We start from the raw sequence: 25,139 nt of genomic DNA on the forward strand, positions 1-25,139 counted from the left end.
TAGTCTCATGTCCTGGGTAAGAGGCACAGGGCCCAGAATGCAATGCATAAGGAAACCATGGCAGTATGGGAATGGATGGTAATATTACTGCAGTGGAAATTATGACCTGACTATCTGACCTGGGGTGACTATTTACAGTTTTTGAGAACTGTGGGTTTATGTACCATTGTATATTTGTGTTTTTATGATTATGTACATTTTTTTGTTGGAATCCACCTTGGATAAAGGAGGAATAAAATAATGAACTATAACTATTTAGATGTAAGTCAGGCCTCAGTTGCATACAAATAACGGGCATAGATGGTAACCCCACAGGACGACTAAGTAGCAAACTAGCTGAGGAGTTCAAACTCTTTGCTAGCAAGCAACATTAATTATTAGCCCATTAGGGATGTCTCTGGGGAAATTGTGAAGTTATTCCAAGGAAAATCAGTTAGTTGTAGCCATGCTATATGCAGCACATCCTGGAATGATGTATTTGAAGGTACTGGTTAGGTGACCTCAGATGGACACAGTAGCAGAGCACTGTTTTTTTTTTATTATTACAGTGTATTTATATACCACCTTTATTGAAGAAAAGTTCAATCCAAAGCAGTTTACATATCTAATGCTATCTATAGTAGTTTTTTGATCTGGAAGTTTCCTTCTTTAGTTTTTTACTTTATGCTCAGTTGAGATTGAGAGTTGGGATATGGCACTATGGGTCTATGTTTTTTTTTCAGCTTAATATTTTATTTTATTATTAAAATACCCGATACAACACCTTACATAAAAAAAGTTTGCAATTTAGAAAAAAAAATCCCCCTTCCAATTCAGCCTGACCATTGCAATGATAGTCCTTGGCTACTGGCTACTGGCTACTCTCCCTCATTACTGTGGTGTCTAAGACTCCTTGTACCAGAGGCTGTGAACTCAGCCCAGTCCAAGGGCCACACACCAGAGCCCTGCAGTCATGAGTCTTGAATCTGACTATGAGGTATATCACCATTGTGTGGTGGCTAACTTTCCCCTCCACGGGGTTATAACGTTTAGGTATAAGCCTCCTCAGCATCCTCAGCCTTCGCTGGACCAGGGAGTGGAAATTTCTGTTTTTGTTTTTCCAGTACTGTGAATAGCTGTCAGGCATAAGTCAACATCAAATCAGTGATTCTTGGATTGAAAAGCAGCCATTTTCCGGGAAGAGCTATTCTACCTCTTGGGAATCTGGTTCTAGCCAACCCATTTCTAGCTGTGCCTTGTATTTCTGGTAATCTTACTTCTTGTTTCCTGATTGCCCAGGACAGGCTTGGATATTTCTGCTCTGTTTTGGGGCTGATTCTCTGCTACTTCATTCTTGTGTGAAGTATCTCACTATGGCTGTATTTCCTTCTCCCTGTATATTTACCAGTATTGTAGGGAGTGAATTTTAAAGTATTGATCACTATACATTGAGCTATTTTTAGTGAGGATTCCTTGTATGTAGATTGACAATGCTCTCTTTGTTTAAAAGATATACAATAATTACATATTCCATCAGTTTGGTTAACTCAGTTCTTTAGCTGGTTCAAATGCTTGGAACCGATTGTTTACTGACATGTGCATATTGACTACGTTTAGGAAGAAGTTTAAGGCGTTTTTTTTGTTCTTTCAGGATTTTGACACTGTTATTTCTTGCTGATGACTGTAAGAACTATATTGTAGTCAACAGCAGATGGGTTTAGGCTTATTCCACCATATATTCAAAACTATTTAAGTGGGCAGGAACCTTAAATCGCTTGGAGCCGCCCAACCACTGATATTCAGCAGCAAAAAATCAGGCAGTGACACTGAATATCAACTCTGACCACCTATGTAGAAAGTGGGCAGGTATTGGGGAGAAGGCAGCAGTCATGCAGCTGCCAGCAATATTCAGTGCTGGCACCCATTTAGTTCACCAGATGGACTTAGGACAGCTGTCCTAAATTTGGTTGGTTAGCTATGCAGGTGCCAGCACTGAATATCGGCCAGTACCAGTATAACTTTTCAACTGCTTTTTTAGCTCTCTGAGCCTCCTCCTACCCCCTTAAACAACCCTCCCTTCTGATCCCCCTCTTCCCAGCCCACAAAATCAAGAGTGGGGTTTGCTCCTGCTCCCATCACCCTCACTGGACCACCAGTGGCATGAGGTAGACCCAGGGGGGCCTAAGACCGGGGGGGGGGGGGGGAATGTTCTGGGGGGTTGGGGATGTCATGAGCTGGGGTGAGGAGGAATGGAAGGAGATGGCTATTTCAGGAAGGCGGAGGGTAAAAAAAAGATGAAAAGTTATGCAGGTGCCAGCCAAAATTCAGCCAGGAAGCCTGCATAATTCTCTTATGCGGGCCCCAGCTGAATATCGGCCGGCATCTGCATAATCTCCAGCATTTAACAGCAGGACAATTAGCCCTGAATTTGCAGTGCCAATGCCCACACATGGCCCAGCACTGACTGGGGTATTTTAAAAAAATGCTGACCGCTGCCGGCTGAATATTAAAATCCCTTAGTTTGTTGGTCACTACAGTAGGGAGGATGATTATTATTGTTTAGTTGGCATCATCTTGTAATCCCTTCCATGTTATTGACATATATGTTCAGATGTTAGCCACCATGAACCTTTATATGGCAGGCTAGAAATGATTTTAGGTAAATAAATAATATAATAAATGCAGTCTCCTACCCCAGTGGTTCCCAAACCTGGTCCTGGAGGCACTCTAGACAGTTAGGTTTTCATTATACCTTCAGTGAAAGCAGTGCATGCAAATCTCTCTCATTAATATTCATTGTGGATATCCTGAAAACCTGACTGGCTGGGGTGCCTCCAGGACAACTGTCTTATCCAATACCAGGCAAACAAGATACCAACTGATCTCACTAGCCTTTCAAATATCTGCACTCCTAATGATCAAGTTGCCAATAACAACAGTAGTCTTAACATTTCCCTTCTGGGAACACATCCTTGGTGTGAGAGGATAATGCATCAAATGGAGGGCAGGTGTTAGCTACAGGATCATTTCCTGCCATGCCAAAGTGATGATCTCCTTCCAGATGACTTAGTTTTTCAAGGTAGCACAACGGTTGTCACACTACAGATAAGACTGTCTGTTCTACTTTCCCTCAGTTAAACAATGCACAGCAAACATTTAATCATTCTTATAGATATAGTGAGAGATAACAGATAGGAGTCACTCCTACCTAGTCATCTTCTGCTGACCGGGAGATCCCCTGACTTTCAGTGGCACATAACCAGTGCTGTTGAAAATCTGGGGAGACCACCACAACACTAACCAGTTAATGCTGGGGTGGAGTCAGCCACAATTCAGCGTCAGTACCTGGATAACTATGCAGATCTAACGTAGCAAGGGTGGGGCAGTAGGGGCAGTCCACCCCAGGTGCAGGCAGCAAAGGGGTGCACTGAGCAGGTGTGCAGCTGTCAACTTTGCCAGTCCCTTCCCAGAAAAGGAAGTTGACATCAAAGGGGGCAGGGGACCGGCAGAGCCAACAGCTGCACCTGCTTGGCGCACCCCCTTGCTCAGAGGATGGGGATGCTCCGCCCCAGGTGGCAACTAAGGTAGGTGTTCAACCACTATGCTGTTAACTTAGGTCAGCAAAAATGCTGAAGAGGTTCATGAGAAGGGGATACATTTATCCTGCAGTGAGGAATGCTTTTCATTAACATGCGGTATGTGTGTATAAGTATGCATGTGTGTGTATCTACATATATATCAACCCACTATTTATTACTTACCAGTGGAAGAGAGGAGAAACATGATCTATGTCTATATTTATGCATATTTCTATACATATGTAGAACAGCTAGAATTTTGCAATATGGATGCCTGCATGTATTCCTTTTGCCTCTACTAAAAGCAATTTTATTTTTCCATATGCTTGACTTCAGTGGTTGCTGGACAGAGCACTGCATGACATTTGGGTTTTCCAGCCTCTTCCAGATGGAAGGATGATTGGATGGCCTAGTATTGCTAATATACTGTTTTATAATTTAGAAAAATTCAATAACAATAAAGATTTAAAAAAAAAGAATTGGATGATGATTCAGTTATCCAGAATAAATCAAAATGGTGCCAAAGATTTGAGGATTCTAAGAGAGATAGTGAATTCTGATATTAAAATCTTATGTGCTGATAAAGGAGGAACGATAGTGATTTAAAATAAGATTCAATATTGTAGAAAGGTTTATCCCCAGTTATCTGACACTAAATATTATGAAATCCAGCAAATTGTTAGGGAGGCATTTAATGAACAATGGATCACTAGAAGGGAAGGAAGCTTTTTGATGACCCAATTCCCAAGCACTCCATTTATTTACATGTTGCCTAAAATTCAGAAGGATCTTAATAATCCCCCTAGGTGACCCATAGTATCAATGAGAAGATCTGTGCTTGAACCATTGTCTAAAGTTGTGGACATGTTCTTAAAATCATTGACTCAAAAGGCTCTTATTTATGGGATACTACACGTTTATTGATTGTTTTACAAGAGATCCAACAGTTATTGGAGCAATCTTGTTTTGTGTGTATGGATATTGTGGGACTACATACTGCTATCCTTAACGGAAAGCATGACATCCGATAGAGAGATTGTTGACTGAGCAAATTTGGTCTCATAGAATCCTGTGAAATTTATATTACATCTTTTGAGAATATCTTTAACAAGAATTATTTTTCTTTTTCTGATCAATATTTTGATCAACATCATGGGATTGCTATCAAAGTACAAAAAGGTACAAATCAAAGTAGGGTATACACAAAAAGCAGCAAATATGAGTTATCTTGTTGGGCAGACTGGATGGACCTTGCAGGTCTTTTTCTGCCGTCATCCACTATGTTACTATGTTACTATATCATGGGATTGCTATGGGGTGTTGGTTGTTCTTCTATTGTAACATTGTATGTACCAGATGTTAAGAAAGATTAATATATACTTCTGAGTGGTTCAATCATATCATATTTTGGAAGCAATTTTTGAATTATGTTAAATTTATTTGGCATGGTACCGAGAAATCTCTCTCAAAACAATTTGTAACTGGCTGAACTGAATGTTTATGCTTATTAGGATGCTTGATACCCCACCATTTCTGAAAACAGGCCATGGGGGCTAACAATAAAAACATTATAAAAAATTGTATATGAAAGGAACGCCAAAGGTAAATAAGAAAAGAAACGACCATCCAATGGAGAAGCAATCATACAACTTATTTGACCTATAAGTGCATTCACTCTGCAGCTCCTCAGTACCTCTCCACTCTCATCTGAGCGGAGGAGTGGCCTAGTGGTTAGGGTGGTGGACTTTGGTTCTGAGGAAGTGAGTTCAATTCCCGGCACAGGCAGCTCCTTGTGACTCTGGGCAAATCACTTAATCCTCCATTGTCTGCAGCATAGAGCCTGCCATGAGTGGGAAAGCACGGGGTACAAATGTAACAAAAAAATAAAAAGTCTCTCCCTACATTCCTCCCTGGGAACTCCATTCATTGGGTAAATCTCTCTTAGCTGCACCCTTCTCCTCCACTGCTAATGCCAGACTCCATTCCTTTTATCTTGCTGCACCATATGCCTGGAATAGACTTCCTGAGCCGGTACGTCAAGCTCCATCTCTGGCCGTCTTCAAATCTAAGCTAAAAGCCCACCTTTTTGATGCTGCTTTTAACTCCTAACCCTTATTCACTTTGTTCAGAACCCTTATTTTATCATCCTCACTTTAATATTCCCTTATCTCTTGTTTGTTCTGTTTGTCTGTCCTAATTAGACTGTAAGTTCTGTCGAGCAGGGCCTGTCTCTTCATGTTCAAGTGTACAGCGCTGCGTACGTCTAGTAGCGCTTTAGAAATGATAAGTAGTAGTAGTTAATAGGAGGCTAAAAAGAGTTGTTAGATGCATGTAGGTATGCTGCTAGGACAGACAGATCACTGTAGAACCCTGGGAATCTAGAAATAAAATTTACGGAAGCACATAATCAATGGGCTATCAATTTTTTGGATGTCTGTGTTTGTAAGAAAGTTAACACTGTTGAAACTACTTTATTCCGGAAACCAGTTGACTACAATTATTGAGCTTTAATAGTTTTCATCCTTATAAATTGAAATCTGGCATTCCAATTAGGCAATTCTTTCACTTGAGAGAGATTTGTTCATTCTGGAAGAATTCAGAAATCATATTTTTATTTTATTTATTGCATTTGTATCCCACATTATTCCACCTATTTGCAGGCTCAATGTGGCTTACATAGTTTTGTTAACGTTGTCATTACAGGGTGACAGATATATTTAATATTGTGCAGAGGTTAAGTAAGGGTAGAAATAGGAAGGGAAGGAATGATTAAGGTAGTTATAGTAGGTGTGCTATCTTATTAGTGTGACTATTAGTTCTCATTGTATGCCTTGTTGAAGAGATATGTCTTCAGAGATTTGCGAAAGATAGTTGTTTCATCGATTGTTCTCAGGTCTGTAGGCAATGCATTCCATAATTGCGTGCTCATGTACGAGAATGTAGTAGCATGCATTTGCTTGTATTTTAGTCCTTTACAACTGGGGAAGTGCAGGTCGAGAAATTTGCGGGATGATCTTGTGGCGTTTCTTGGAGGTAAGTCTACGAGGTTTAGCATGTAGATTGGGGCGTCTGCGTGAATGATTTTGTGTACAATCGTGCAGATCTTGAATGTAATGCGTTCCCTGAGTGGGAGCCAGTGGAGCTTCTCTCTTAAGGGTTTTGCACTTTCATATTTAGTTTTTCCAAATATGAGTCTGGCGGCAGTATTCTGGGCAGTTTGTAGTTTTTTGATAGTCTGTTCTTTGCAGCCCGCGTATAGTGCATTGCAGTAATCCAGATGACTTATTACCATTGACTGTACCAGGGTATGGAAGATGTATTTCGGGAAGAAAGGTTTTACTCTTTTAAGTTTCCACATGGAGTAGAACATCTTTTTCATCGTGTTTTTCACATGGGCATCGAGAGTGAGGTTTCGATCAATGGTGACTCCAAGAATTTTCAGGTTTTGTGAGACAGGGAGAGAACAGTATGGTGTGATTATGGTAGAGAATTGTTTTGTGTTATGTTGTGAGGTGAGTACAAGACATTGTGTTTTTTCTGCATTGAGTTTTAGTTGGAATGCATCTGCCCAGGTGTGCATTATTTGGAGGCTTTGGTTAATCTTGTTGGCAATTCGGAGAGGAGTTGTTTTAGTCCAGTAAGTGGAATTGGTTTTACCGCACCACTGGGTTGTTATATGCTAGCCCCTGATGCAGCCCTTTAGGAGGACGAAACACGGTCATGTTGGGCCTATTTTAAATAATGTGGTGAATAAATTATTTTTCTCAACATTGCCATTGGCAGTTTGCATCTTTTTTCTATTCCGTGCTGGATCTTGAGAATCGCCTATTTGTTTTCTTGAGAATTCAGAAATCATGCAGTTATATTGGTTCAAAGATTTGTTCAGCGAGGGTATCCAATGCAGGTGGTTAAACAAGCATATAAGTGGGCCTTATATATTAATAGGGAGCTATTATTGCTGCCTAAAGAACAATCTTCTGCACTGGAAGAAGAGTTGTTAACATGTGTTGTATCAATTTCTCCTATTACTAAATAGGTATTTCAACTGATATATAAATATTGGCCAGTCCTTTTCATGCATTCAGTGTTTAATGAACAACCACTAATTGCCTACTGATGTGGTAAAAATATTGAAGAAATGTTAGGCTTGAAGAGGGAAATTAGTTCTATTGAATTAATGTATGTGAAACATTGTAGTAGCTGTATGTGGTGTCAATATACGATTGTGGGAACAGCGTGGGCTCCTCCTTACTGATGCAGATGAGATGTTGGAAATTCCAGACAGATTGTAGAACAAGATGTTATTTATGTCATCATATGCGCCTGTTCTTTGATGTATGTTGGTCGCACCAGCAGAAATTTTAAGATGAGAGTGCCTGAACATAAAAGTAGGATAACAACGAAGATCATGACGGCTCTGTAGGTGGAGCATTGGATCCAACTACTACTACTACTACTATTTAGCATTTTTATAGCGCTACAAGGCATACGCAGCGCTGTACAAACATAGAAGAAAGACAGTCCCTGCTCAAAGAGCTTACAATCTAATAGACAAAAAATAAATAAAGTAAGCAAATCAAATCAATTAATGTGAACGGGAAGGAAGAGAGGAGGGTAGGTGGAGGCGAGTGGTTACAAGTGGTTACGAGTCAAAAGCAATGTTAAAGAGGTGGGTTTTCAGTCTAGATTTAAAGGTGGCCAAGGATGGGGCAAGACGTAGGGGCTCAGGAAGTTTATTCCAGGCGTAGGGTGCAGCGAGACAGAAGGCGCGAAGTCTGGAGTTGGCAGTAGTGGAGAAGGGAACAGATAAGAAGGATTTATCCATGGAGCGGAGTGCACGGGAAGGGGTGTAGGGAAGGACGAGTGTGGAGAGATACTGGGGAGCAGCAGAGTGAATACATTTATAGCAGGGGCGTAGCTACGGGTGGGCCTGGGTGGGCCCAGGCCCACCCAATCTTGGCTCAGGCCCGCCCAAGCGACGACGACTGGAACGGCGACTTTTACCCGAAGTCGCAATGACGAACGGGCAGGCAGCGCTGCGGTAGTAAAAGCAACAAGGAGACTGGTTCGACTCTCCGTCCTTCACTTCCCTCCCTCTGCGTCCCGCCCGAAAGGAAATGACGTCAGAGGAAGGCGGGACGCAGAGGGAGGGAAGTGAAGGACGGAGAGTCGAACCAGTCTCCTTGTTGCTTTTACTACCGCAGCGCTGCATGCCCGTTCGTCGCTGCAACTTCGGGAGTAGACTGGAACGGAAGTTGGCTTGGAGATGCTGTGAAGGGGGAGGGGGGACACGCTGAGTAGAAGGGGGAAGGGGATGGACAGAAACAGGATGGGCAGGGGAGAGAGGTGAATTGCTGGACAACAGGGATGGAAGGAGGGGAAAGGGGAGAGGAAATTTGCTGGAGATGGATGGCTAGAGGAGAGGAGAGGGCAGGGGAGAATGGAGAGTTGCTGGACATGGAGCGGAGGGCAGGGGAAAGAAGAAAATTGCTGGACATGAATGGATGGAGCGGAAAGGGGAGAGTGGAAATTTGCTGGAGCTGGATGGCTGGAGGAGAGGGCAGGGGAGAATGGAGAGTTGCTGGACATGGAGCAGAGGGCAGGGGAAAGAAGAAAATTGCTGGACATGAATGGATGGCGCGGAAAGGGGAGAGTGGAAATTTGCTGGAGCTGGATGGCTGGAGGAGAGGGCAGGGGAGAATGGAGAGTTGCTGGACATGGAGCAGAGGGCAGGGGAAAGAAGAAAATTGCTGGACATGAATGGATGGAGCGGAAAGGGGAGAGTAGAAATTTGCTGGAGCTGGATGGCTGGAGGAGAGGGCAGGGGAGAATGGAGAGTTGCTGGACATGGAGCGGAGGGCAGGGGAAAGAAGAAAATTGCTGGACATGAATGGATGGAGCGGAAAGGGGAGAGTGGAAATTTGCTGGAGCTGGATGGCTGGAGGAGAGGGCAGGGGAGAATGGAGAGTTGCTGGACATGGAGCAGAGGGCAGGGGAAAGAAGAAAATTGCTGGACATGAATGGATGGAGCGGAAAGGGGAGAGTAGAAATTTGCTGGAGCTGGATGGCTGGAGGAGAGGGCAGGGGAGAATGGAGAGTTGCTGGACATGGAGCAGAGGGCAGGGGAAAGAAGAAAATTGCTGGACATGAATGGATGGAGCGGAAAGGGGAGAGTGGAAATTTGCTGGAGCTGGATGGCTGGAGGAGAGGGCAGGGGAGAATGGAGAGTTGCTGGACATGGAGCGGAGGGCAGGGGAAAGAAGAAAATTGCTGGACATGAATGGATGGAGCGGAAAGGGGAGAGTGGAAATTTGCTGGAGCTGGATGGCTGGAGGAGAGGGCAGGGGAGAATGGAGAGTTGCTGGACGAATGGATGGAGGGAGGGGAGAGAAGTCAGGAAGGAGGTGCACATGGATAGAGGGGATGGAAGAGAGGAGAAATGCTGGACATGGATGGAGTGGAGGGCAGGGAAGAGAGGAGAAATGTTGGACAAGGATGGAGGTAAGGAAAGACAAAGGAAGGAGATGCACATGGATGGAGGGGAAGGGAGAGAGGAGAAATGCTGGACATGGATGGAGGGAAGGGAAGACAGTGGAAGTAGATGCACATGGATGGAGGGGAGTGAGGAGAAATGCTGGATATGGATGGAGGGAAAACTGCTGAGTTTAAGGGCTGGGTTGGAACACGTTGAGGGCAGATACTGAAACTCGAGGAAGGATAGGGGCAGGGCTACAGATGGTAGACAGGACGCATAAGGACACAGGAGTATGGTGGACATGGTGAGTGAAAAAATATCAAATGGAAAGAAGACACTGCGTAAAACAGAAGACACTGGGACCAAAGCGAATAGATCAGACAACAAAGGTAGAAAAAAGTATTTTATTCAGAATTTATTAATTTGAATATGTCATCTTTTGGAAATGTGCATCTGTGATATTTTGCATGTAAGTTTAAATTTTTCTGGTATTGCTGCATGCTGAGTCTGACTTCTTGAGTTAACTTTCCAGTTCAGTATTTTGCCTTCATATTTTTTGATCTTTAGTTCCTTGTGTCATGTCTGTTGTGTCATGTGTTTTTCAAGTGTGATCAAGGTGCAGTATTCTGCTAGCATGTAGTATTCGCAGCCCTTTTTGTTTTGCTTTTTTTCACGAGGTAGTGTATTGGTGTTTTAGAGCCTAGTGTAATTACAGTTCTGCCTTTTCAAGCATAATGTTGTAGCTCATCCTGTCCTTGGAATTAGTGCTGTTATGGTTTTAAAGATATGAGTGTGTTTTTGCACAAGTTTGTGTATAGCATTTTGCAGTGGAGAGATTGTGGGATAATGTAATTATATTTAAAAATATCAATTTTTCCATTAAGTATGTATGTGGTTATACTGATGCAGGGCAGCTGTTGGGCAGACTACTTAGAAATCCATCATCAAGTGAATTCTTAGGCATTATTTTGTAGGATCCCAAGAGACACTACTCATACTTATATAGACAGTGCGTGCCCACCCATATTAGCTCTGGGCCCACCCAAAATCTCAGGTCTGGCTACGCCACTGATTTATAGGTTAGTAGAAGAAGTTTGAACAGGATGCGAAAACGGATAGGGAGCCAGTGAAGGGTCTTGAGGAGAGGGGTAGTATGAGTAAAGCGACCCTGGCGGAAGATGAGACGGGCAGCAGAGTTTTGAACCGACTGGAGAGGGGAGAGGTGACTAAGTGGGAGGCCAGCAAGAAGCAGATTGCAGTAGTCTAAACGAGATGTGACAAGGGTGTGGATGAGGGTTTTCGTAGAGTGCTCGGAAAGAAAGGGGCGGATTTTACGGATGTTGTAAAGAAAGAAATGACAGGTCTTGGCGGTCTGCTGGATATGAACAGAGAAGGAGAGAGAAGAGTCAAAGATGACCCAAGGTTTCGAGCTGAGGAGACAGGGAGAATGAGAGAGCCATCAACAGAAATAGAAAACGGGGGGAGCGGGGAGGTGGGTTTGGGGGGGAAAATGAGAAGCTCGGTTTTGGTCATATTTAATTTCAGGTGGCGTTGAGACATCCAGGCAGCAATGTCAGACAAGCACGCTGAAACTTTGGTTTGGATGCAAGGTGAGATATCAGGGGTAGAAAGGTAGATTTGGGAGTCATCAGCATAGAGATGGTAGGAAAAGCCATGGGATGAGATTAATGAACCAAGGGAAGAAGTGTAGATAGAAAAGAGGAGGGGACCAAGAACAGAACCCTGAGGTACGCCGACAGGCAGAGGGATAGAAGTAGAAGAGGATCCACCAGAGTGAACACTAAAGGTGCGGAGTGAGAGGTAGGAAGAGAACCAGGAAAGGACAGAGCCCTGGAATCCAAGTGAGGACAGGGTATCGAGAAGTATGTTGTGATCGACAGTGTCAAAAGCAGCGGAAAGATCAAGAAGAATGAGGATGGAATATTGACCTCTGGATTTAGCCAGTAATAGGTCATTGGAGACTTTAGTAAGCGCAGTTTCGGTTGAGTGGAGAGGGCGAAAACCAGATTGTAATGGGTCAAGAATAGCATGTGAGGAGAGAAAATCAAGGCAGCGGTGGTGAACAGCACGCTCAAGTAATTTGGAGAGAAAAGGAAGGAGGGAGATGGGTCGGTAATTAGAGGGACAAGTAGGGTCAAGTGAAGGCTTCTTAAGGAGAGGTGTGACCACAGCATGTTTAAAGGCAGCAGGGACAGTCGCAGTGGAAAGTGAGAGGTTGAGAATGTGACAGATAAAAGGAATAAGAGTAGGAGAGATGGCATTAAGAAGGTGGGTGGGAATGGGATCAGAGGAACAGGTGGTACATTTCGAGGAAGAAAGGAGAAGTGTAGTTTCCTCAATAGTAACTTCAGGAAAGGAGGAAAGGGAATGAGGGGAAGGAGAGAGGGGAACGGACTAGTGGAGGGAGAGCTGGTGAGGTAGAGAAAGCAAGGTTTATCTTTTGAACCTTGTTGTGAAAGAATTCAGCAAGGGTCTGAGGAGATAATGAAGGGGGAGTTGGGGGAGGGGGCACCTTGAGGAGAGAGTTCAATGTGGTGAAGAGAAGTCGAGGATTAGAGCTATAGACTATAATTTTTATTTATTTATTTATCACATTTATACCCCACATTTTTCCACATGTTTGCAGGTTCAATGTGGCTTACAATAAACCGAAAAGGCTATCGCCAATCCAGTAGTTATACAAATACAATAGATTTTAGTAGTCAGCAAGGATAGAAAGAAAAGGATGTAAAGGAAAAGTGTGTAAGGTAAGAGATACCAAAATGGTCCATTTATACACTGTTTTGCAGGACTTTAGGTTTTAGGTTAGTCTTGAGTAATTTCCTAAAGTTGAGATGGTTTTGAGTAGTTTTGACAGCTTTTGGCAACGCATTCCATAATTGGGTGCTGATAAAGGAAAAGGAGGAAGCGTAAGTGGATTTATATTTGAGGCCATTACAGGTAGGGTAATGGAGATTTAGGAATGAATGGCATGTGCTTGATGTATTCCTGGCTGGAAGATTGATTAGGTTATTCATGTATCCTGAGACTTCTCCATAAAGACTTTTGTGGACTAGGGTGCAGATCTTGAAGTTGATTTGTTCCTTTATTGGGAGCCAGTGCAATTTCTCTTGAAGGGGTTTGGAACTTTCAAATTTGGATTTACCAAAGATTAGATTATGTGTCTAACTTCTATCAGGGTAATAAGGATCAAGCCTCAAATTACTGTGAACAATAGTGGATTTTTACCTTAGAAATTGTGGGGTCCTTTTACTAAGCCGCATAAGCATCTACATTCCAAAATGGAGTTACTGCCTGGCTACAGCATGGCTTTTGCGGTAATTTCATTTTTGGCACTCATCCAAAAAAAACCTTTTATTTTCAGATGCGCGTATTGGACGCGCACCAAGTGGCATTTGATGCATGTAGGTCATTACCGCTCGGTTACCGCGTGAGATTTTACCACTAGGTCAATAGCTGGTGGTAAGGTCTCAGACCCAAAATGGGCATGTGGCAATTTTCATTTTGATGCACGTCCATTTCTGGCAAAAATTTTAAAAAGGCATTTTTTTACAGGTGCACTGAAATATGATTCTGTGCACACCCAAAACACACGTATACACTACCGCAGGCCATTTTTCAGCGTGCCTTTGTAAAAGGGCCCTGTGGTGGTTTAAATAATTTATTTATTTGATTTTGCACACACCTTTTTCAGTACTAGCTTACAGTCTAAGGAGCCCTTTCACTAAGGTGTGGGAGGGCTAACGCACAGGTAGCAAATGCCAAATCGGTGCTATCACTGGACTAGTGTGTGCGCTTGGTGGTAATTCAGAGTTTGGTGTGCACCGAATCCTGTGGTAGAAAATTATGTTCTATTTTCTACCGTGGGGGGGGGGGGGGGGGGAGGGGGCATTCCGGGCAGTAATCAGCAGTTGGGGCATGCTGCATGGTTACCGCATGGGTAGTGCATGAGCCCTAAACTGCTAGGTCAATGGGTGGCAGTAAGGGCTCAGGCCATATATAGGCATCCACTAGTTTTAATTTCCACACACTCTCATTTCCCTGCCCATTAAAAAAGCCCTTTTTCCCAGGCACGGTAATAAAATGGCCCAGCGTGCACCCACACTACTGCAGGTGTGGAAACATCAGTTATGATTATTTTTAACCATAAAATGTCTTGAATAAGTAGGTAAGTCTTTTCTGAATTGAAGGTACTTTGTTATCCTTTTTATGTTGTTGGGAATTGAGTTCCACCATTTAGAGCCCAAGTAATTGAATCCAGCATTGTAGATAGACTAGTAAATTATTTTTTTACAGTTGGATAAATGTAGTAATAAATATCCTCTGGTTTCTGGGCTCGTATTTCTTGTTGATAACTCTGTCAAGTCTAACATGTATTCAGGAGTCATGCTGTACAATATTTTTAAAATAAAGGGTCCTTTTACTAAGTTGCACTGAAAAATGGCTTGCGGTACTGTAGGCGCAGGTTTTGGGCACGCGCTGAACCATTTTTCAGCGTGCCTGTAAAAAAGTCTTTAAAAAATGTTTGCCCAAAATAGATTTGCGGCAAAATTAAAATTACTATGCATCCATTTTGGGTCTGAGACCTTACCGCCAGCCATTGACCTAGCGGTAAAGTCTCATGCGGTAACTGGGTGGTAATGACCTACACATGTCAAAAGCCATTTGGAACGCATCTGCTAAAAACAATTTTCAGCCACATGTATTGGGCACGCGTCAAAAATGAAATTACTGCAAGAGCCACGTGGTAGCTGGATGGGAACTCCATTTTAGCACTTTGGGTGCGTGTAGATGCTTATGCGACTTAGTAAGAGGGCCCCTAAGAGTGTTAGTTTTAAAAAATAATCTGGTTTTAATTGGGAGCCAGTGTAATAGTACAAGCAATGAGGTTACTCTTTCTTATTTTGATCTTTTGGATATCAATTTCGCTACTGTGATTTCAATGGTCTGCAATGATTTTATTATGCTTTCTTTGCACCCCACATAAACTGCATTGCAATAATCTAATTGGGACAGTATCATAGATTACACTAAGAGATGAAGGGCCTTGTTTACTAAGCCGTGCTGTGGGCGTGCTAACGTTTTAGTGTGCGCTAATGATAGAAACACCTATTATATTCCTATGGGGGTCTCTAGCGTTAGCGTGCATTAATTTTTAGCATGCGTTAAAAAGTTTGCACGCCTACAGTGTAGCTTAGTAAACAGGGCCCAAAATAATTTACTGGGAAAATAATCTCCAATCCTTCTCAATTTCCATAAAATTTTGAAACGTTTTAATATGACTGTTGAAATTTGTTTTTCAAAAGACAGACATTTATCAAAAATAATACCTAAGATTTGTAGTTGTGTTTCAATTGGGTACATTTGTTGGTCAATTTTGAAGTACTGGAAGTGGGATTATGCGAGCTGGATATGACCAGGAATTTGGTTTTATCTCTTAAGTTTAAGCTTAAATATTGTAGCCCAATTTTCCATAAGATCCAGACCACTTTTAACCTAGTCCAGTATCTCTGAGATATCATTATATAGTGATGTCATCAGCACATTTGAAAGGATTAAATCCCATTTTATCCATTTTTTTTCCAAGTGGAGTCATCATAACATTGAATACTATATGTGATATTGGAGAACCTTGAGATACTCCACATTCTGAGATGCAAGAGGTTAAAAATTGGTTGAACATCTTAACATAGTAGGATCTGTTTTTAAGGAAGCCATTGAACCATGTAGCTACTGCACCATTGATGCCCATACTGCCGAGTAGCAGGGGCATAGACCAGACTTTGGTGGGAGAGGGTCCAGAGCCTGAGGTGAGGGGGCACATTTCAGCCGTCCCGGCACCACCGACCGACCCCACCATTGCCGACACCCCCCCCACACCATTGCCGACCCCGCCACCACCAACAGCTTTGCCCCCCCTGCCAATTACCCTCTTGACCTCCCTCCCGCCACCAACCTGCCGTTGCCTACCTTTGCTGGCGGGGGACCCCCAACCCCCGCCAGCCGAGGTCTCTTCTTCCCGCCCAAGGCTTCCTTCTGTTTCTGACGTCCTGCACTTAACGTGCAGGACATCAGAAACAGAAGGAAGCCTTTTGGGGGTTGGAGGTCCCCCGCCAGCAAAGGTAGGCAACGGCAGGTTGGTGGCGGGAGGGGGGTCAAGAGGGTCATTGGCAGGACATCAGAAACAGAAGGAAGCCTTTTGTGGGAAGAAGAGGACCTCGGCTGGTGGGGGTTGGGGTCCAGGGGGTGGGGGTCCAGGGCCAAATCTACGGGGGCCCAGGCCCCCCTGGCCCCACGTAGCTACACCACTGCCGAGTAGATTCATTAGTATTGTGTGGCCTACTACATCGAAAGCATTCGACATATCAAATTCCAGTAGTAGAATTTTTTTAATCTGGAATAATAATCTTCAAATTTTTATCAGCATAGTTATTACTGTCTCAGTGCTATGCAATGGTCTGAAACCTGATTGGGAGCCATGAAGGATTGAGAAATGCATCAGATAATCCATTATCTGGCTAAACAGTAAGATAAAGGAAGTCATTAGAGCCAAAAAACAATCCTTCAGAAAGTGGAGAAGAGAACCAACTGAAAGTAACAGGATAGATCATAAGGAATGCCAAGCCAAATGCAAAGCGGAGATAAGGAGGGCAAAAAAGGACTTTGAGAAGAAATTAGCGTTGGAAGCAAAAATACATAGTAAAGAGTCGGTTGGGCCGCTAGACGAAAATGGTGTTAAAGGGGCGATCAGGGAGGACAAAGCCGTAGCGGAGAAATTAAATGAATTCTTTGCTTCGGTCTTCACCGAGGAGGATTTGGGGGGGACACCGGTGCCGGAAAGAATATTTGAAGCGGGGGAGTCGGAGAAACTAAACGAATTCTCTGTAACCTTGGAGGATGTAATGGGTCAGTTCAGCAAGCTGAAGAGTAGTAAATCACCGGGACCTGATGGTATTCATCCCAGAGTATTAATAGAACTAAAAAATGAACTTGCGGAGCTACTGTTAGAAATATGCAATCTGTCCCTAAAATCGAGTGTAGTACCGGAAGACTGGAGGGTAGCCAATGTTACTCCGATTTTTAAGAAGGGTTCCAGAGGAGATCCGGGAAATTATAGACCGGTGAGTCTGACGTCGGTGCCGGGCAAGATGGTGGAGGCTATTATTAAGAATAAAATTGCAGAGCATATACAAAAACATGGACTGATGAGACAAAGTCAGCACGGATTTAGTGAAGGGAAGTCTTGCCTCACCAATCTAATGCATTTTTTTGAGGGGGTAAGCAAACATGTGGACAATGGGGAGCCGGTTGATATTGTATATCTGGATTTTCAGAAGGCGTTTGACAAAGTGCCGCACGAAAGACTCCTGAAGAAATTGCAGAGTCATGGAATCGGAGGTAGGGTATTATTATGGATTAAGAACTGGTTGAAAGATAGGAAGCAGAGAGTAGGATTGCGTGGCCAGTATTCTCAGTGGAGGAGGGTAGTTAGTGGGGTCCCGCAGGGGTCTGTGCTGGGTCCGTTGCTTTTTAATGTATTTATAAATGACCTAGAGATGGGAATAACTAGTGAGGTAATTAAATTCGCCGATGACACAAAATTATTCAGGGTCGTCAAGTCGCAGGAGGAATGTGAACGATTACAGGAGGACCTTGCGAGACTGGGAGATTGGGCGTGCAAGTGGCAGATGAAGTTCAATGTTGACAAGTGCAAAGTGATGCATGTGGGTAAGAGGAACCCGAATTATAGCTACGTCTTGCAAGGTTCCGCGTTAGGAGTTACGGATCAAGAAAGGGATCTGGGTGTCGTCGTCGATGATACGCTGAAACCTTCTGCTCAGTGTGCTGCTGCGGCTAGGAAAGCGAATAGAATGTTGGGTGTTATTAGGAAGGGTATGGAGTCCAGGTGTGCGGATGTTATAATGCCGTTGTATCGCTCCATGGTGCGACCGCACCTGGAGTATTGTGTTCAGTACTGGTCTCCGTATCTCAAAAAAGATATAGTAGAATTGGAAAAGGTACAGCGAAGGGTGACGAAAATGATAGTGGGGATGGGACGACTTTCCTATGAAGAGAGGCTGAGAAGGCTAGGGCTTTTTAGCTTGGAGAAGAGACGGCTGAGGGGAGATATGATAGAAGTATATAAAATAATGAGTGGAATGGATCGGGTGGATGTGAAGCGACTGTTCACGCTATCCAAAAATACTAGGACTAGAGGGCATGAGTTGAAGCTACAGTGTGGTAAATTTAAAACGAATCGGAGAAAATTTTTCTTCACCCAACGTGTAATTAGACTCTGGAATTCGTTGCCGGAGAACGTGGTATGGGCGGTTAGCTTGACGGAGTTTAAAAAGGGGTTAGATAGATTCCTAAAGGACAAGTCCATAGACCGCTATTAAATGGACTTGGAAAAATTCCGCATTTTTAGGTATAACTTGTCTGGAATGTTTTTACATTTGGGGAGCGTGCCAGGTGCCCTTGACCTGGATTGGCCACTGTCGGTGACAGGATGCTGGGCTAGATGGACCTTTGGTCTTTCCCAGTATGGCACTACTTATGTACTTATGTACTTATGTACTTATTAATTGTTGGGCTACTACATAGTCACCCCTGAAATGCCTCCTAGCCATGCCCCCCAAAATTTACACAAATTAGGATTTATGATCTGCGTGCAAATTCTAATTAAGGCCAATTATTGATGCTGATTGGCTTGTTAAGCAATTAAGTTGTGTGCGCAAATTGGCTATGCACACTGAATTGCGTGTACAACTTTAGCCCCCGGTTGCAGAATCTGGGGGTATGCATGTAAATATTTAGAATGCCAAATTTATTTATATGTGTGCACATACGGGCGTAAATGCCAGTATTCTGCTTGAACACTATCCTTAAAATACCTGCTTAGGGAAAGGGGATGCGACTTGATATACCACTTTTCTGTGGTTAGAATCAAAGCAGTTTACATATTATATACAGGTACTTATTTTGTACCTGAGGCAATGGAGGGTTGTGACTTATCCAGGGTCACAAGGAGCTACAGTGGGAATTGAACCCTGCTCACCAGGATCAAAGCCCACTGTACTATCCAGTAGGCTACTCATGGGGCTTAGCCAGACCTCAATGTTTGGGGGGGGTCTGGAGCCCAAAGTGGGGGTGCACAATTTGGCCTGCCTCCCTGCCGCAATCCCTGCCCCGCCACAATCCCACATACCTTGTCTGGTGGGGATCCCCAACCCCCATCAGCTGAAGCCTTTCTCCAGTGCTGTTCTCTGCGCATTGCCTGCACTGCTTCCTCTCGCATCACGAGTCGCACACGCTCAATTTCACTAACACCGAGCATTCCGTGATGAGAGAGGAAGCAGGGCAGGCAATAAGCAGAGAAGTGCTGGAGAAAGGCTTCAGCCGGTGGAGGTTGGGGACTCCCACCAGCCAAACCAGGGGCCCTGGATCCAATTTGGGGGGCCCAGGCCCCAAGGCCCCCTGTAGCTATGTTTCTGGGATGTATACAGGGGAGGAGCAAGGATGAGACAGAGGCATGGCTCCCACTTACATGTGTAACTTACAGAATACAGTAAGTTACATATGTCTCTGCCGCATTTAAGTGCCTGAATTTAACACCAGCTCTATGGTTGGTGTAAGTGTGCGTGTCTACATGTTAGGGCCACAGATGGAATAACAAGGCGGAGCCAAAATTCAGAGGGAATTTGTCACCACATCATTGTTCCATCTGTGGCCCTAACACTACTACTGCTCCACAATTTATGGAGTTCCTTTTGCCCTCTGATCTCCTTGCTTTACATGTTATGCATGTCAATAGTGGTTTATGCTAGTATTCTATGACAGATGCTAAGCACTTTGGTTCTGTAATAAAATAGGCTCCTAGGCTCCTACCATGCAAACTTGAGGCATCTAATTAGAGGTGCCCAGCTATAGAATTACCCCCAATATTTGTAAGCTCTATGGGGCAACAAATTATTGCACATGAATTCAAATACTGTATAACCAGAAGAGAAGAAGGAGGTCCTATACTACCACAACGAACCAAGAATGTCAAAACACACAGGGGTGGAAGAACGCCAGATCCAAAAAGACCAGTCCAGAAGACACGGTAGTAACAGCACCAAAATAAAGTTTATTGGGACCCTACACGGTCCGTGTTTCGGCTACAAAGCCTTCATCAGGGGTCAATGGCTTGACGTATACAGATTGGCTTCTTAATCTCTCAAAATGAGGAATGCATAAACAGCGTGGTGCAGTCCACAATACGCAATGGGAAAGTGAACACGCAACCGTTTGCGTGTTCACTTTCCCATTGTGTATTGTGGACTGCACTATGCTGTTTATGCATTCCTCATTTTGAGAGATTAAGAAGCCAATCTGTATACGGCAAGCCATTGACCCCTGATGCCGTTGACCCCTGATGAAGGCTTTGTAGCCGAAACACGGACCGTGTAGGGTCCCAATAAACTTTATTTTGGTACTGTTACTACCGTGTCTTCTGGACTGGTCTTTTTGGATCTGGCGTTCAAATACTGTATACCATCTTAGTCCCAAATTTTCTTTCCTCTCCTTCCTATCCTGCTTTCATCAAGAAACTATCATGAAGGAACCGTAAAATAGCCAATATAGATTTACTTTTGGGTAGGTCTATATTTATTAGTTTTAGAAGATGAATTGCATAGAAAGAAGAGCATTATAAGTGCTTAAAGGCTGAAAATTGTTCATCTCCGGGGATCACAGAGGACTCCTGGCTCTTCAGTGTATCTGGTAGAGGTTCTGGGTGACAGTTATAGCAGTAGGATGCAGCACTACAGGAGATGATGTTATCATGGTCACAACAAAAAATTATCCATGACTTAGGCTTGGAACCTGGGCCAAGATCTAATGATGTTGTACAGTGAGTTTCCTGGGCAGTCTGTGGATCCGACATTGCGGTGCCCCTTCAGGGTATAGGTAGAGCTTACAGTTCCTCGGGAGACGGCACAGCTGATCAGGCTCTTGGCTGCATTTTGGGCTGCAGTAGTGGGGGCACTGTCTGTAAAACAACAACCAAGCCACTTGTGATTTTCCCCAACCAAGACCGAAACAATACATGTTCCTGAGCTAAGACTATCGGGTCCCAGGAGCTTCTGCTCAGTCGGAACAGTAGCACATGTCAGGGAGGTGATAACTGAAGGTCAGCCAAAGTATTAACACCCATAGCTCCAAAGCCTCAGTCCAACAAGTCTGTTACATTTGTCAGAATGCTTTTGCCTAATACTGCTGGCATTTTAAATAATAAGGGCCTGATAGCACTTAACCGGCTAAATACCAACTCTGCCCCCAGAATGCCCAAAAAATAACTGGTTTCAGTGTGAGTTTTAACTGGGCCTTTTTAAAGCAGCATTATCTCGTTAAGTGCTGCTTACAATTCCCAGTTAGCCCCGGACAGGCGTTTTAATGGCAAGGAGACTTTTCTGGCTAATTAAATAATTTTGAGTATTGGGCCCTAATTTGTTAAAATCATAGAGTCTGATATTCAATAGCACTTGACAACTGCCACTGTCCAGATATTGAGATGTCTTATCTGGGGTGCTATCCATTAATTTTCAGCGGCACTCTACAGATAATGCAATTGAAAACTGTTACAGAAACCTCGGCACTATCTAGATACTGCCAGGGAAGAGTGATGGCAGAGTATGGGCCTTCCACCTAACTCTACAGATAGTTGCAGTATTCAGACACTATCCATTTCTACACCCATTTTGGATAGAATGTAGAAATCGGAATTGATTCATTCAGGTTGGGACATTTATTGTTCCAGTAGCATTTTACAGAAGCATGTGCTGACAGAGCCTTTTCTAAAATATATGCAGGCATGTACGTGTATGTGCCTGTACATGCAGTAGGAGCAGCCACCTAGGGGTCCTTTTACTAAGCCACGCTAGAAGATGGCCGGTGCTGTGACTAGCACATGGGTTTGCTGCATGCCCCAGGTCACATACACATACACACACAAATATATATATATATATATATATATATATATATATATATATATATATATATATATATATATGTTGTTATTTACAGATGTAAATTATGAATGGGGCTTCTAAAACAAAGACCATATCTATGCAGATAGTTAGGACAGCAAAAGGCAGTCCTTACTTAAACCACAGAGCTGTATGGTTAGAGGCTGAATATTGCTGCGATCATTGGAGCTTGCAGAAGCCACCGTTGAATAAGTGTATCCAGTGCCGCTGATTCGGTAGATGATGCTAAATATGGACAATTTAAATACTGCAGCCAGCATTAAACACAAATGCTTAATATTGACCTTATATTTAACTGTTTGATGAAAAGGCTATATTGTCTTGGATTTTTCTCTGTGTCTGTGCTGGTTCTGAAGCTAGTTAGATTAGCACGCAAAAGATAGTCTGTTCAGGAGAAGTTTCACCAGCTTCTGGATCAGACCAGAAGTTGAGTGGCATTCCCCGCCTGCATCTCTTTGGATAAATACAGAGGGAAGAGGCAGTGCCTCTGCTCCGTTCTCTCATTCTTTAGCATGAAATATAGAAAACAGCTTACTCATAAAGGAACCAATGAAACTTATCCCAATGGATCTGGAGTTGTAGTTTGTTGCATGGGCTCCTAGACTGGTCCAGCCACGGCCTTCATACACCTTGCCGTCTCCACCAATCAGGAAGCTGAAACGAGAGACAGTAGAAACCTTTACTGATTCTTCCACAAGGCAGTATGATGGGGGTTATTTTTCTTATTTCTTCTCTCTTGACTTGTGAAATGTATTGAGCAACAGAAAAAGGACAGAAATAGGATGAGGTGAGTGAAATCAGTCAAATAATTAGCAGTTATTAGACCTCAATAAATTATTTTAGTGGTGTTCACTCCCATTCCTGAAGGCCTGAAAACAGTTTAGGTTTTAAGGATATCTCTAATGAATAGGCATGATAGATTTGCATATGTTAAGGAAGAATTGCGAGGTAGTACATCAATGGATTCACACCCCAGAACCCCCACAAAACATTTATGTACTCCCAATCCTCTCCCTTCATCACTAAGTATACACACATTCTTATCCAAGGGAGCAGGTTCTCTCTCGAGGAAGGGATTTCCCTTCAAGGCCCTGGTGTAGATGTCCCTCAAAATAATCACTCAGAGACAGAACTGTGTTGCTCCAACTCTCTTTACTGAAGACAGTACAAAGCAAACACTTCTTGAGGTAGTATTTCTGTCCTGAGGTTGTACAGCATTAATTAAATACTGTAGTACAAAATCACCAGATCATTGGGCTATGGGCAAACCTATCTCTTCTGAATTAAAGTCTCGGCCTCTCTTCTCTGGGATCCCTTTCCCCACACATCTCTTCGAACTGGAATTATCTTACATATGGTATCTCCTCCAGTAGTTCAGTGGGGCTTCTGTATCCTTATTCATTTGGCTTTGAGGAGTTAGGCTGCTCCTAAATTCAATAGCAGGAATAGGGTGGATGCACCCTCTACCTTTTACACACTTCACACTGGACAAGAACTTAAAGGAGTATTCACACTGGACAAAATCTATAAGCCCAAATGCTGAACATCAAATACACACTGCTTCTATCAGTAAATCCACACAGCAATCCTAAACATAAATCCAGCACCTCACATTCTCTAGGGGTCTTTGACTTATATAAGTGTAGGCAGAACCACTGCAGTTATCCCAATCAATTGATAAATCCCTCCTCTCTACAATGGTGCAGCACACCCTGGGCTAGTGATAGTCCTGTATGGACAGTGGAGCTAGTATGTATTGAAGTTTATCTCATGCATATTCATTATTGTTGTACCCTTGTGAGCAATTTCTTCAAAACACTACAGCGTATATTAACTAATCTCAGTAACTTGTCTGAATTGTTTTAACTGTATAACATTTATTTATTAATTATGCCATCTTAAGTTAACAAATTGGTAAAATCTCCCTTATCCTCCCTGCTTCACTCATCATACATTCATACCATGCATCACTTTGCTATATTATTACACAAAATACACTTTGTGAGTGAATTCAACAGTTTACTACCGACAGAAATCCTTCCTATACATAAACAATGCTATCTTTACCCTGTTATCTTAATAGTCTCTTATCTTTGAGTCATCTTCAAACTACTACGGGGTCTCAATAGCCTCGTTCTTTCAAGTCTTTTTTTCAGTTCATTAGATTTCCATCAAAGGGCTGCTTATCCTGCCTTTTTCAGTTTACTGCTTTCTGCAATGCACTGTGTGCTTCTATTGAACAGCTCCTCGGTTCTCGTCTATCCACTCAGGAAGAGGGAACCTAAGCTGAGAGATGAGCCCAGCTCCAGCCACATAGGAACATAAGAATAGCCACACTGGGTCAGACCAATGGTCCATGTAGCCAAGTATCCTGCTTCCAATAGTGGCCAATCCAGGTCACAAGTACCATGCAGAAACCTGCTGAGCTCCATCCCCCATCCCTTTCCTTGCTTTAGAATTAATCTGTTGGGTTCAGTATGACATGGTACAGCGCAGTGCTCCTTACTTGTAACCAATGTCACACCAGCCTCTGCTGTTCATATGGTAATTCTGAATGTTCTTCATCTGGGAGCTGCAGGTAGACTGGCTGCTGCAAGCAGTGCCCTCTGTGTGATGGATGACAATGTAAGCCAGCTTCGACCCCAGTGCAGTGCGGCAGGTTGGCGCACGACCTCCCCACTGGGACTTGGAGATGATGGTGGGGCATCCTGTGAAAAGGAGATGGGAGGAAGAGGTGAGTTAGACAAGGTGTAAAATCCACATTGCTGCTGCTGCCTCACTCCTCACTCCCTTAACCTCTTCCATGCCATGATCTCAAAGAGGGAATAGTACATAAGTACATAAGTAATGCCACACTGGGAAAAGACCAAGGGTCCATCGAGCCCAGCATCCTGTCCACGACAGCGGCCAATCCAGTGTTTCCTAACACTCTAGTGTGATGGATGAGGATGTAAGGCAGCTGCATCCCCAGTTCTTCCCAATCAGTTTCTCTCTTTTGACTCTATTCATTATATTGGGTGGTGGGGGGGGGGGGGGGTATTTCTTTTGCCTGCA

At 43.4% G+C, this 25,139-nt stretch overlaps 1 protein-coding gene across 1 annotated transcript in view; it reads right to left on the minus strand.

The window, feature by feature from the left end:
* Nucleotides 1–25,139, minus strand: part of LOC115481000 — a 211,217-nt gene that overhangs the window by 163,284 nt on the left and 22,794 nt on the right. The window contains exons 3-5 of the mRNA XM_030219985.1: nt 24,592–24,793; nt 22,621–22,739; nt 20,908–21,085 (exon numbers count right to left, since the gene is read on the minus strand). Coding sequence (XP_030075845.1) covers nt 20,908–21,085; nt 22,621–22,739; nt 24,592–24,793 — 499 coding nt within the window. The remainder of the gene's footprint in view (nt 1–20,907; nt 21,086–22,620; nt 22,740–24,591; nt 24,794–25,139) is intronic.

This window comes from Microcaecilia unicolor, chromosome 11 (assembly GCF_901765095.1).
Source record: "Microcaecilia unicolor chromosome 11, aMicUni1.1, whole genome shotgun sequence".
Taxonomy (NCBI): Eukaryota; Metazoa; Chordata; class Amphibia; order Gymnophiona; family Siphonopidae; genus Microcaecilia; species Microcaecilia unicolor.